At 55.0% G+C, this 12373-nt stretch overlaps 5 protein-coding genes across 5 annotated transcripts; 2 read left to right on the top strand and 3 right to left on the bottom strand.

Annotated features, from left to right (window-relative positions):
* Positions 1–41: 41 nt before the first annotated feature.
* Positions 42–1438, bottom strand: IWZ02DRAFT_42571 (uncharacterized protein). Its single transcript, XM_066765897.1, has one exon. The coding sequence runs from the start codon at positions 981–983 to the stop codon at positions 285–287; it is 699 nt and encodes a 232-aa protein (XP_066620946.1). The 5' UTR covers positions 984–1438; the 3' UTR covers positions 42–284.
* IWZ02DRAFT_42702 (uncharacterized protein) lies at positions 1426–3085 on the bottom strand. The gene is made up of 4 exons (XM_066765911.1): positions 2948–3085; positions 2451–2564; positions 2238–2402; positions 1426–2185 (listed from the first exon to the last, which is right to left on the bottom strand). Exons 1-4 carry the CDS (start codon positions 3036–3038, stop codon positions 1869–1871), a joined length of 687 nt encoding a protein of 228 aa, XP_066620947.1. The 5' UTR covers positions 3039–3085; the 3' UTR covers positions 1426–1868.
* A 377-nt stretch (positions 3086–3462) lies between these two features.
* On the top strand, positions 3463–5285 carry IWZ02DRAFT_381304 (uncharacterized protein; the record flags this gene model as incomplete). Its single annotated transcript, XM_066765159.1, has 5 exons — positions 3463–3517; positions 3577–3621; positions 3725–3820; positions 3871–4164; positions 4225–5285. Coding segments are annotated over 5 exons (1551 nt in total), but the record flags the coding sequence as incomplete, so codon positions are not given.
* Positions 5286–6180: 895 nt separating this feature from the next.
* On the top strand, positions 6181–8173 carry IWZ02DRAFT_42592 (histone H3 methyltransferase). The gene is made up of 2 exons (XM_066765899.1): positions 6181–6990; positions 7041–8173. Exons 1-2 carry the CDS (start codon positions 6413–6415, stop codon positions 8008–8010), a joined length of 1548 nt encoding a protein of 515 aa, XP_066620949.1. The 5' UTR covers positions 6181–6412; the 3' UTR covers positions 8011–8173.
* A 674-nt stretch (positions 8174–8847) lies between these two features.
* IWZ02DRAFT_42649 (uncharacterized protein) lies at positions 8848–11344 on the bottom strand. The gene is made up of 5 exons (XM_066765905.1): positions 10836–11344; positions 10600–10762; positions 10454–10539; positions 9809–10266; positions 8848–9303 (listed from the first exon to the last, which is right to left on the bottom strand). Exons 1-5 carry the CDS (start codon positions 11033–11035, stop codon positions 9008–9010), a joined length of 1203 nt encoding a protein of 400 aa, XP_066620950.1. The 5' UTR covers positions 11036–11344; the 3' UTR covers positions 8848–9007.
* Between the last annotated feature and the right edge of the window lie 1029 nt (positions 11345–12373).

A 12373-nucleotide genomic window follows, 5' to 3' on the forward strand; every position in this document is an offset into this window, starting at 1 on the left:
CATACGCAGGGATCCACTTTGAATTCATGCAGTCATCTTCGACGGACCCAAGCTAAGGTCTCGTAGGACTTCACTCGACACTTGGTAAAGCAGTCTAGCATAGGAGCTGTTCACAAAAGGGACGCTCGGACCCCAGAGGAGAGCCGGGCTAGCGGGAAAGGCTGTTCCTGGTTTTGGCAGCTTTGCAGATATATCTCGATCTCACTACCGAGAAAAGAAGAATTAGGCCCAAGACGGGCAGGTCCAGCCCCCCGGACTGGTAGGACCGGTGAAAATTACCAGGGCTATGGCTGTTGGAATCTGACCGACATGCTGCAAAGGATGGGAAACAAGCGACTTGTTGCGTCGGGGCTGCAGCAAAAGGCGTTCAGAAGGGAACCGATGTCCAGGAGGCTCTCACCGATAGGAGGTGATGCAGAGGGCGATGATGGAATGAGTCGCCATGGAGCGGACGAACGGATGATGCGACCACGGCGAGGAGCGAACAAGAGAGTGACGACGACCGGGACGAGGATCCATTGAAGTTGAGGTTCAACGGCCAACTGAAAGGAAGCAGGAAGCCGTGCCGGGACCGTGGCGAGCCAGCAGGGCTGACGCCGGCGGAGCGGGCAGACGCGGGGAGAGGAAGCCACCCACCAGCCAAGCTCCAAGGATGCCACTGGTTCCCACCTCAGCCACTCGCTCTGCACCGACCTCCGCGCTCCGGTCCGATGTGCATCTCCCGCCCGCTGCTGCTGCTGCTGCTGTTGCGCTGGCCTGTGTTGCATCACCACCACCAGCCCATCTCCTTCTTGCTGTCTCCCTCCCCTCTCTCTTCTTGCGCTTTCCCACCCGCCCAGAGGTACTTCCACATCGCCGTTTGCTGATCTTGCTGACCCTTCAAGCGTGTCCCTCACAGTAAGGTGTGGCCCGCGCGCTCCTCCTGGATTCAAGTGCTCTTGCACATGCGCCATGGTGACGTTGCAGAGGAGCGGCAAGCACATCGCCACCCGTTTGGCGTCAGATGCTTATCAGCGAAGCTTCTTGGTCCGTCTCGGAACGCTGTGAAAGGCATCCAGTGCTCTGCGAGGACTTTCCCAGCGTTCCAACCACCCATTTATGCCATGGACAATTTTATTCAATCGCGCTTGGCAAGGCTGGCGAAGAGGCTGAACGCCAACGTCGACAGTGTTCCCCTGTCTTGGTTCTAAGGATAGTTAGAAAGAGTCGATTGTCCCGACTCCATCGGACCACTGTTTCGCACCGAGCGTTGCGACGCCACATCTTGTGTCGGGATCCCGTGTCCATGCTTGTAAGGTTCGAGGTGTAAAAGGCGTCATATTGCCAGGTTGCGCCAGCCAGCCGAACCGATTCTATCATTATAGGAACAGCCACCGACTGCTCTTCAGCCGCAGGTCGCCTGTCCCGTCCCGTCAACAAGCTGAGCTTTCGCAGCCACGGACGAAGCCGACCAGTCTGAGCTGTCGGATCCCCAAACAACCAAACATAGCACCAATTTCTGTGGCACATCAACTTGCTGACCACGGCCGATGTGACGGACCAGTGTGGCTCAGACTTGCTGTTCATAGAAGTCACTTGTTGGTCGCCATTCATGTAGACAGCCTGCACCATGGAGGATGAAGTGGTCGTCCAAGTTTCCGCCGCGCCGGGCCATTGGGCTGAATTTGCTTTCTTCCTGCATGCAGGTCAAGGCTTTGCCAGTCAGCCGCATCACCGCCTGTCGGCTAGGGACAGCCTTTGCGGAGTGACGGCACAAGACTGAGCCTTTAAGCTTTGAGAATGGACGTGCCAGTTGATGCTCAACGTTCCTTTGGCGACCGTGCTGCGCCCCAGCGCGAGCTTGTCAAGTAACTCTTGTGTCCCGCACATCAATTTTCCTTCTCTTCATTTGCATGCGGGCTCTGCATCTGCTTGAGATGCGCAATGTGGTCATCAATCAAAGCGATCTCTGTCTCAACGCGAAGGAGTTTATCGTTGAGCAGATTTTCGTATTCCGCATCAGATATGATCGTGACAGGGCTGAATTTGGAAGAGGCCAGCCGTTGCCAAAATGTTTTCTGGTCTGGGTCGCTATCTGCAACTTCGTTGCCGTCATGCTTGCCTTCCCGGCTGTTGATGAAGGCCTGTCCGGTGTATCCAAGCAAGGAGAATACAATCATTCCAGGTATAACGTTGCGTTTGCCTCCTAATACCAATAAGGATGGAAATCAAAGTTCGAGAGGGGGTTGAAGACTGACGTGTTAAAGCAGCAGTAACCGCTCCAGAAACGGCACCGCCGATTGCACTGGCCGTCTTTCGCTCACTGGCTGAGAATGTGTCGACTGCATCCACGTCAAGGCCAAAGAGTTCTTTTTGAGGCTTGGCTAAAAGCCCATGCCGGTTGAGATAGACGTTCCGTGCAGCTGCTCTCGGTTAGCTGGTCATGATACACACGTCGTTGGTGAACCCACCCCAGTAAGTGGTTCCTGCTGTCAACCATTGCAACGTGGAAAAGGCGGCGAACAACGTTGGGACTTGGGAATAGAGAATTCCTTGGATACCTCCAACAAATACGCCAGCACCACCTGCCAACAGTTAGAAGACGGTCAAGTTTCATGGACATGCCTGCAAGCTCGCCCCGCTAGCAGACATGCAGCCAGCTAATAGCCAATTAATCCCACGCGCATATATTGAAGGCTCCATTGAAGCGTGTTTTTGCACTTTGACACAAAGCCAGCTTTTTATAAAGAAAGAGTTGTGGGTGGATGTAAAAGTCGACCTTTGGCCCACCGTGATGGAACCAAGTGTACGCATGCAAGTCCCAGGCTCTTTCTGCAAATCAGACGCGACACATGAAATCATCGCGCATACATGTACCGAAGCTGACAAGGTTGAGGCGGCTGAAATGAGAACGCGGTGGAGGTACTCGTATACACGTGAGGAGAGCAACAAACTGTTGAGAACTCACCAGTAAAGAGTCCCACTTTGAAGGCCGAGGCGGCGATGGACTGCCAGTCCTGATGGAGCGAGGACTCGGTCGCGCGGGCCTCAGAGTCCATTTTGGCGTGCGATGTCAAGGGAAGAGGAGGAGGCGTTGTAGCAAAGAGGCAGAGCTGGAGCGACAATGCGAACGTTGAAGCTTTGACCCGGGCCGACGGATTCACGTGACGGTAAACTTCCAGTGCGATTTTCCCTCAACTTCAGCCTACAAGATCCACACAACCGTTCGCGCAACGACACAATTCCCGATTGAGACCCCCACCTACCGAAGTCTCGTTTCCGAGGGCGCCCACAGTCCTCACACCCACAACAGCCAACGCGCTCTCTTCGTTCTGCGCGTTGACTGACGGCCGCAATCATGGGTGCGTATTTCCTCTGTGCCGAATTCGCCCGTTACCGACAACCGCGCTTCGCGCATCGAACGAGCCTCTTCGCCACACACACTCGCTATCATAATGGATACTAATCGCCTTCCTCACAGCTCCCCCAAAGCAAAAGACCCAGAAGATGTCCCTGGGGGACTTCCTGGGCGATCAGTGTATGCGGCACCCGTTGAATCTTCCTGGACTCAAATCCAAGCTGACATTGTCGCGCCAGCGCTGGGCTCTTGGGCCGACGAGATGGAAGATCTCCCCGTCACTAGTAAGTATACACGACACCATGCACATGCAGGTTCCTACAAGAGCTAACAAGTCCAGGCGGTTCGTCACTCTTGACTTGCCCTCCTACCTCGCCAACCCCGCAGCGCAACATCTGACATCATTTCGCACAGGCCCCAGCACCGGCTATGGAAGCTCGAGACCTACCTTCGGTTCCTCTGGAGGCGGCATGGGCGCTGTTGGTACGACATACCTCATTCAACACGCTTCTCCAATTACTAATCGCCTCAAGACCGTGCTGCCGACCGCGGTTTCGCTGTTCGCGAAGAACTCCCGCTCCCAACGAAGCCCCCATTCACCGCCCACCTCGGAAACTTGTCCTATGATGCGACGGAGGGCGATATTCAAGACTTTTTCGATGGATGCGACGTCACCAACGTTCGTATCGTTGAGGACAAGCTTGACCACCGGCCCAAAGGCTTTGGCTATGTTGAATTTGGAACTGTGGAAGGCTTGAAGAAGGCCCTGTCCCTCGGCGGTACCCAATTCCAAGGAAGGAACATCAAGGTCAGCGTTGCTGAGCCGCGTAAGTTTACTTGAAATCCTTTGAAACACCACAGTGGACGTCGTCTAAATCGTAGTACAGCCAAGGACCGTGTCGAGTCTCGCGTCTTTGACGATTGGACCCGCAAGGGCCCGCTTCCGCCCATTGAGGGTCAACGCCGCAGCGCTGGCAGCGGCTTCAACCGTGGCTTCGGCGGCCCCGAGTCTGACGCTGGCAGTGAGCGTGGTGGTCGCCGTCCATTCGAAGGCGATGGCCGCGTCCGCGACTTTGGCAACTGGGAGCGCAAGGGACCTCTGTCTCCCGTGACCCCCGCTGCTGGCCCTCCCCGTGAGGCTCGCGAGCCTCGTGAGCCTCGTGAACGCAAAATGTCTCCCAACTGGGGCGAGGCTCGTTCCAACTCCAGGCCGCGCCGCGACTTTTCCGAGAGTAGGCCGCCTGTTGAGAGGCAGCCGACTGCTGCAGACCTTGATGACTCGTGGCGCTCAAAGATGAAGCCAGACTCGGCCGCAAAATCCCCCGAGCCCGCTACTCCCGAGATCAGCAGCCCATCTTCGCCCGCGGCCAAGCCTGCGGCTCCCGCCACCCGTCCAAAGCTGAACCTCCAAAAGCGCACCGTTTCTGAGACCCCCGCTGCCCCCACTTCCGCTTCGGGTGACTCCAAGGCTAGCCCGTTCGGCGCTGCGCGCCCAATCGACACTGCTGCCAAGGAACGGCAGATTGAAGAGAGGAGACAGCTTGCGATTCGCCAGAAGAAAGAGGCCGACGACAAGGCTCGCGAGGAAAAGCGCAAGCAAGAAGCGGCCGCGCCCAAGACTGAGAGGTCTGCATCGGGTCAAAGTAGCAAAAAGGAAGATGAGAAGGAGAATGGTGCCGACAGCCCCACTCCTGGTCGGAATTACGAAATCCTGCAACGCATGGATGACAACAACGAGGGTGACGAGGAGAAGACCAACGGCGACGCTGTTGACGACAAGGCTTCGAAGCCCAGCGAGGCTCCCAAGGAAGCAAAGCCGCAAGAGCAGTCCTGGAGGCGCGCCGACACTGCTCCGGCAGCCGAAGCAAAGGACGACGACGGATGGTCTACCGTCCCGTCTAACAAGAAGAACAACCGCAGGGGCGGCTCCCGCGCCATGGCCTCTTAAAAAGCAGGTGGACGACCTTCACACAAGCCTTAGACTCCCCACATACCCCAACGTACGACCATTTCGAGAGAAGCGGACCGCAGGGATGGATTTGAACGAAGCATTGGTGTATTTCTGGTTCGCGACGGTTCTCATCTTCCTTTTCAGCCTGCGGTGTTTGCTCTCAGCAGTAGAGGGGTTCTTCCCAACTCTTTTTCTCCAAAAATAAGCAACTTTACGTACCTTCACTATTGGTGCGCACACGGCATGCCCATCAGTGATGGGCGTCGAGTGCTTCTTTAAGCATGGAAATGCGACGCAGCTGACGATGATGAGCAAAAAAATTTCCAAAAGGTTTTGAGCTAGTCTGAGATGAGCAGTTTTCAATTCTCCCCTCCAACGACACAACGCAGAAGGCTCTCCGGTTCGTGATGGCGTGAGTGCAGGCCCGACTGCACATGTGCTTGACGTCATCTGAGTTTCATTTGAACAAAAAAGTTGACACGAGCGGAGATGGTCAGCGCTGTAGGGTCGACTCGTGGATGTCAAGGGCCGTTTCAAAGGCGTGGACGACTTTTCCGTTTGCTTTTTGATAGATGAGGAGTGCTCGAGGCGAGGTGTAAGTAGCAAAAATGAAGCCCCAATGGTAAAGATTTGGTTGCAGACGTGACAGTACCGAAACATGACGGAACAGAACTCCCAGAAGTGAACAAAATTATGTTTTCATCCATGTCGCAGTTTGGCTGACAAGGCACTGGATGGAAATCAGGGACCAACCGACAGCCAAGTGAGTGAGTGAGTGAGTGAGTGAGTGAGTGAGTGAGTGAATGAGCGGTAGGGCTGCGTGGCGATCCGACCATGAGCGCGTCGACCTGGAGTCCTGGACGTGCTTACTCACTCGACTCGCGCTTCGCTTTTCTCATCTCTACCACTACTTCTCTCTCTCTCTCTCGCCGCTCAGCCAACCCGCCCCTCTCCCACTCCTCGCTCGTTTGTTCCACCACAGACATTCTTTTACCGATAATTTCTGCCAGGAAAATCAAAAAGACAAACTCGGCTCTTCCTTCCCCCGCCCTCACACGAGCATCCGGCGAGGAGCTGGGCCAACCAGGCTTCTGGGTTTCTTCACCAGCCTAGTTTAGCCCGCCATGAACATCGACTTCAGTAAAAAGCCGACCACGCGCGTTGTCAAAACCCTCGCCCCAGTCAAGCGTTCCTCCTCCTCCTCCTCCAACCCGCCCGCCTCACCTCAGCCTGCCTCGCGACCGCGTCCCAAGCTGCCTGCACCGTCCAGCAGGCTACCACCAAACACCACTCGCTCCGTTAGCTCGCCCACCCGAAGGAATGCGCCTGCGGCAAGTCTCTCCACCGATGGCAAAAGGTGGACTCTTACGAAGCGCAAAGCACCCACGCCTGCAACGCCAATGAGCTGGGGAGACAGCAGCGAAGGGAGCGAGGATGAGCGCCTGACGCCGCGCAAACGAGTCCGGGGTAGCGATAGTCTCGAGCCCGATGTCATGAGACGGATACGGCTGAAAGACAGCGGAGATGACGCTCCTATGGCGCTCAGGTTTCTACACGGCGCTGATCTGGTGACCCGCGAGGATTGGAAAGACAAAGATGTTTCGGGCTTTGATCTGAAGAAGGATTTCAAGCCTGCCTTTGAAGGCTTGGACGAGATACCAATTGTGGAGCTGCAGTACCCGAGCAGGGCGCAGCGTGAACGGTACGCCTAAGGTCGCTGAGCACGCGTGTCCGATGCTAATTTTTCGGCAGGTTTTCTCTCGTCTATCCCCGCGACAATGAGGGCTACAAGCCTCTCGAAGATATTATTCAATCGGTCGAAACCATTTGCAAATACTACTTTCCTCATGAAGCTGAAGAACTGCTCGACGATGGCACTGGCTTTCCGCGCCGCCTCAAGCGAGCGATCCAACAGCAGTCTTTCACCTCATTCAAAGACGTGTTAGAAGAATTCAACAGACTCGTCTACGATGCCTTGACATCTGGAAAAACAAACAAGGCCATAGACGAAATGCAGTCCATGCCCCTGCCTCTTACGGAATACATCCTGTCCCAGACATACGCCCGTACGGTCTCGCCGCGCGTCTCGTCCTTGCGCCGCTACGAAGCAGGTTCCAACAACGTCTACGGGGAGCTGCTTCCGCGCTTCGTTCATCGTATTTTCCAAGAAACACGTCTCAAGTCGGACCAAGTGTTTGTTGACCTTGGCTCGGGCGTTGGTAACGTGGCGCTCCAAGCGGCTCTGGAAGTGGGCTGCGAGTCGTGGGGTATTGAAAGCATGCCCAACCCCAGTCATTGTGCGGCACTGCAAAAGCGCGAAATTGCGCAGAGAGCGCGGCTATGGAACATTTCGATTGGCAAGATTCACCTCCTCGCCGACGATTTTCTTGACAACGCGGAAATTGGCCAAGTGTTGAACCGCGCCGACGTCATCATCGTCAACAACAAGGCTTTTTCGCCCAAGCTCAATGGCGCGCTGCTCGACCGCTTCCTGGACCTCAAAGAGGGCGCAAAGATTGTGAGTCTGAAGCCGTTTGTTGATCCGGATCATGAGATCAAGAGCTTCAACATCAACGACCGCGTCAACCTGTTTCGTAGTGTGGAACGGGAATACTTTAGCGACAGCGTCAGCTGGACGAATGAGGGCGGCAAGTACTACATCCAAACAAAGGATCGGAGTCGGCTAGACGACTTTTTGGCGAGTTCACGACGACGGAAGTAGGTTTTCACCACTTGCTAGGAGATTGGCTCCCTTGCCTACGGACGCATACTGGCATCACGCTTGCATTATCATTGGGTAAACAGATTTTCCTCCACGGTCTCGGATCGAATGCGTACATACTTGACGGCTTGACGAATTCCCCTGCCGATGCGTGCGGCATTTCCATAGGCCATGATAGATTGGTCGATTTATTAGCGGGTTGGTTGCATATCTACGGCTGCGCATCTCGGATACAAAAGAAAAGGCAGCAAATCCACGACTCCGATGACAACTGGATGCAAGCAGTCGGCAGCGTGAAAAAAGGGAGACACGACGGGTGTGTGGCATCACGGTTGGACGTTGGGGGTTTGGGGGAACGGCCGGGCATTATTGAAAGGGGCTCTTTTGCAGAACTGCACTATACCATTTGTTTGTCTCTCTGTCTTCATTCCATTCGTTTCCTTGCCCGCCGATTCGGGTTGGTTGGTTGGCATGGCTGGCTGGCACCTGGCATGACCCCTTTTTCTTTTTTCCTTTCCTCCTCTGCATAGCCAGGAGCGTGTGCATGGGCATACCGGATGGGATGGATGGGATGCAATCGGATCGGATGAGGATATTGATATGGGAGTTAGAGGGAGTAGGCAGGCATGCATGCCAACAGGCCATCTCGTAGATACACTGTTATACCCGTTAAACATAGACCTGGATACCAATACACAGAAAGCAAGGAGAGCACAAAGAGAATTGATTGTCGATGCAATCAATCATACACAATTTCTGTTTTCTCTACAACGACAGTAGTTGGATGCGCCGCCCAAGCCGTGCCATACCCATGCTTTGCCTTGCCATGCCTTGCCTATTCCAATGCTACGCCACGCCTCACCGGCGCCTAGTGCTAGAAGTATTAAGTAAGATGAACGGCAAAAACAAGTGGAAAAGAGAAACCTAGCCAGCTAACCGACAATCCAAACTTTCAGATTTCCTCTCTCGCTCCGTCCCCACCCACTCACTCATTCACTCACTCATACACATAGCAAAAGCCACCCTCAACCGTACTCATAACATCCCTCAGCCTCCTGACCTCGCCGTAGCGCGCACCCGCCCAGTCCAAGTCCATGGGGTCGTCGTAGGTGGCGTTTGGGCTGGGCGGCTCGTTGAGGAAGGTGCGCGTGCCCCAGATGGCCGAGGCGCCGGCGCAGCGCGTCGACGGCGCCTGCTGCTGCCAGATCCACCACGTCCGGTCGATCTGCGCGTGGTGCAGGTAGAAGGCTGGGTCGCCGGGGGAGACGAAGAAGTCACGACCGGGATCGCCTCCTGTTTGGAGGGTTGTTGTGTTAGTTGGAGGAGGAATGGAGGGTTGGGGATGTGGGGTGGGTGGGATTTGGTGGAGGGAGGGAGAGGCAAGAGTGATGATGATGATGATGAGGAAATGCGTTTGCAGACTTTCATGAAAGCGAGAGAGAGGTGAGATGGCGATGGTCATGCGGAGCTGCCAGCAAGTGACACTGCAGATGCAATGTCATGTCCCCGTGGACTGGTTTGGGTCTTTTGGGTACACGACTTTGACGCAGTGCCGCGCAGTCTGCGTGCGTGCTTGCTTGCTTGCCTGCCTTTTTGGCAGCATGCTGTGTTTCTCATCCCCAACCCCATTTCACCGTCGTTCTCTGCCGCGGCCCCCGCTGCGCCGCGCCACTGCAAGACAGCCAAGTACCTAGGACCTGCACGGGCTGCGGCGGCGGCGGCGGCGCGGCAATAGAAGAAGCGGCAGAAAAAGACAAGCGCAGAAAACTTTTGAGAGAGAAACAAAAACAAGGCTTACCAAGCGCATAGTGCCCACCGCCATGGACGCCCAACTCGCCCGACCCCGGGTAACCCTGCATCGTCATCTCAAACTGCTCCATGTCCTTGCTCTCGGCAATGAGCCGGCGCACGCTCGTCTCGTTCGAAAACCGCTGCACGCTGTAGTCGGTGAGGTCGCGCTTGAAGCAGCGCGGATTCCAATCCCACTGCGTCGCCGTGCTGCCGATGCTTGTGCCGTTTTCATTCGAAGACCGCAGCGTCAGCGCCACGGGTCCCAGGTTGACCGTGTAGTTTTTGAACGGTCCTGACGTGACGCACCCGCCCCCCGTGCCGTCGGGCAGGTCGATCCCATTGATGTCGACGTGCGTGCCATTCGAGGGGATGTACTCGCCGTTGCCGCTGAGCGATGTCGCGCTGCCGTCGAAGAGCGGCGAGACAGCAAGGCCGGTCTCGGCTGTCTTGGCCCAGTCCCAGTATCTGTCAAGGCGGTGTTGTTAGCGTTGAGGGTGTAATCGGACACTAGATGATTGAGTAAATGCGCGCGACAGTATAGTGCTGGTGCTGCAGCGGCACAGGGGAGAATTTAAGAGCACGAGCAGTAGCGAGTGTCAGACGCGCCAGGCGCCTGGTTAAGCAGGTCTGGAGTTACAGAGGTTGTACGTACGGTTGGTAACCCTTGTATCCGCACTCGTCACGGAGCGCCTTTTCGTACTCCCAGATGAACCAGCGATGCCAGAGGAGGAACGAGGCCTAGTTGATGGGTGGTCAGATTATGCAGTGCTGCTGCCAGGCGGGAATTTCGGTTCTTACCGTGTAATGGCTCGTATAAGTGTGGTTTATGTGTGTCGAAATAAAGTCATCGAAGCGTGACTTGGCGCCTGGAACGAGGTCCGAAGGTGTCTTTGCTTTTTTGCTTTGCAGGCAAAGAACTGCGTTGGTGTAATCGATGCGTTGTTCAGGCGAAAGAGCGCCCCTGATGTGTATTAGCCCCATCTTCGACAAATATTTTTTCCTAGGGGGGAGGTTGGGCTGTAAGTTAGACTTACCATTCCTTGCGAACAACAAGCTTCTCCGGTGTGCATTCTCCGGTTGACAGGATGCTGGATTTGGCAACGTTCAGAGCGTTGGAGGCAAAGTCTGCCACTGAAATGGTCGAAGTGTTGAAGGCATTGAATCTTCTTGTTGGCGAAGAGTGTGATATTCCGGCACATACGATGGCCACTTCCAAAAGACGGGGAAAATGCATGATGAATAGCCCAATGAGGTTTCTGATCAGACAGAATGTGACTGTTGAAAGACTGTAGAGTGCCGGGCAAATAAGTAGAATGAAAGTCAAGACTCCGACCAGCGCTTGAAACAGAACATGAGAGCACTACTGCAACTCTTCGAGTATTTATAAAATCTAGAAAGCCATCAGTGTTCTAATCATATGCTGCAGCCTGAAGGATGTAGCTGCGGCTCACTTCGCCGGCTCCGCAGGCTGAAAACGAAGAGAGCGATCACGTCAGGTGCATGTTCGGGTCGTTTTTTTTTGAGGTTGTACATCTTTGCCAAAAGAGGGTCTTTCCAAGAGTTATGCGAGTAGTAACTCAGCGCAAGCGTGTGCTCGAAGACCAAACTAAGTTGCAGCGTGCATAGGGCAGACCGGATCTAGGTTGACCGTAGCCTATTTTCCCAAGTAATTGGATACAGATGCAGCTGGTGGCTTTTCGTGGCCCCAATGCACATGTCGATGGGATTGAAGGAATTCTCCACGCCTTCATGGGTCCGACGTCGACCGCTGTCTTCAAGCGGCCCCTCAAATTCTCCGGTGGCATGGTTGAGGATAACTCGCATTTGTTGACACTCGTGGCGGTATTATGGGATGCAAAGAAGGGGCGTAGACTGTAAGCTTGACTGCTTGAATGAGTATCAAAGACCGTTTGATCTACAAAAGCTTGTCAGTCGTGGTGATGTGAGAAATACAATCAATCAATGGCTGGCTGAGCTTGCAGACATGCTGGGGGGACGGCTACTGGGCCATTATAGCCGTGAGGCTCATTGCGTCAAGCCACTCGCTTGTACATTCGGCTATGCCAGAGAGGCTGCCAACCACACACCACCACGGGCGCAGCCGTCGGCCGAGCAGCAACCCAAAGAGCAGCCGAACCCGTGCGGTATGGTGGAGCCGGTGCTGCGCGCTGTCCAAATGGCCCGTCGGCACCCTTTTTCCCCGGCTGCAATAATCCACATGATGCCGCTCATCGCTTGCCTCTGTCGTCAGCTGCGGAGAAGACTGTTCTAATGGAGGCCAAGTTGCAGAGAATGACCAACCCAAAGCCCCACAGATTTGCAACGCGCAGCGTTAACATTTGACTGTGAAAAGCAAAGGAAGTTTTCGTGTCGTCTCCAGCAACGTAATCTCAATGTGGAAGTTTGGCGCTGTGCGTCCCGATTTTCCAGCGTACGCTCCTTGTGGGTCTGGCAGGTTGGAGTAATCGTAATTCCTTTTGGATTAGCCACGTCGCACAGGTGTGAAACTTTCCGGAGGCAGAAATCTTTGGTGATGCCAAGCCGCATGCAGGCTTCGAGTTGGTAGACATGT

Source organism: Phyllosticta citriasiana (assembly GCF_038021145.1).
Source record: "Phyllosticta citriasiana strain CBS 120426 chromosome Unknown IWZ02scaffold_10, whole genome shotgun sequence".
Taxonomy (NCBI): domain Eukaryota; kingdom Fungi; phylum Ascomycota; class Dothideomycetes; order Botryosphaeriales; family Phyllostictaceae; genus Phyllosticta; species Phyllosticta citriasiana.

Bases quoted from the DNA above. Each gene is read 5' to 3' on its own strand.
- IWZ02DRAFT_42571 (XM_066765897.1), bottom strand. From the start codon at position 983: ATGTGCTTGCCGCTCCTCTGCAACGTCACCATGGCGCATGTGCAAGAG.
- IWZ02DRAFT_42702 (XM_066765911.1), bottom strand. From the start codon at position 3,038: ATGGACTCTGAGGCCCGCGCGACCGAGTCCTCGCTCCATCAGGACTGG. The intron at 2,565-2,947 runs GTGAGTTCTCAA...AACTGTTGGCAG, and splicing joins CAAAGTGGGACTCTTTACTG to GTGGTGCTGGCGTATTTGTT. The intron at 2,186-2,237 runs GTCAGTCTTCAA...TATTGGTATTAG, and splicing joins GGTTACTGCTGCTTTAACAC to GAGGCAAACGCAACGTTATA.
- IWZ02DRAFT_42592 (XM_066765899.1), top strand. From the start codon at position 6,413: ATGAACATCGACTTCAGTAAAAAGCCGACCACGCGCGTTGTCAAAACC. The intron at 6,991-7,040 runs GTACGCCTAAGG...ATTTTTCGGCAG, and splicing joins AGCAGGGCGCAGCGTGAACG to GTTTTCTCTCGTCTATCCCC.
- IWZ02DRAFT_42649 (XM_066765905.1), bottom strand. From the start codon at position 11,035: ATGCATTTTCCCCGTCTTTTGGAAGTGGCCATCGTATGTGCCGGAATA. The intron at 10,763-10,835 runs GTAAGTCTAACT...AATACACATCAG, and splicing joins CTTGTTGTTCGCAAGGAATG to GGGCGCTCTTTCGCCTGAAC. The intron at 10,540-10,599 runs GTAAGAACCGAA...CCCATCAACTAG, and splicing joins CTTATACGAGCCATTACACG to GCCTCGTTCCTCCTCTGGCA.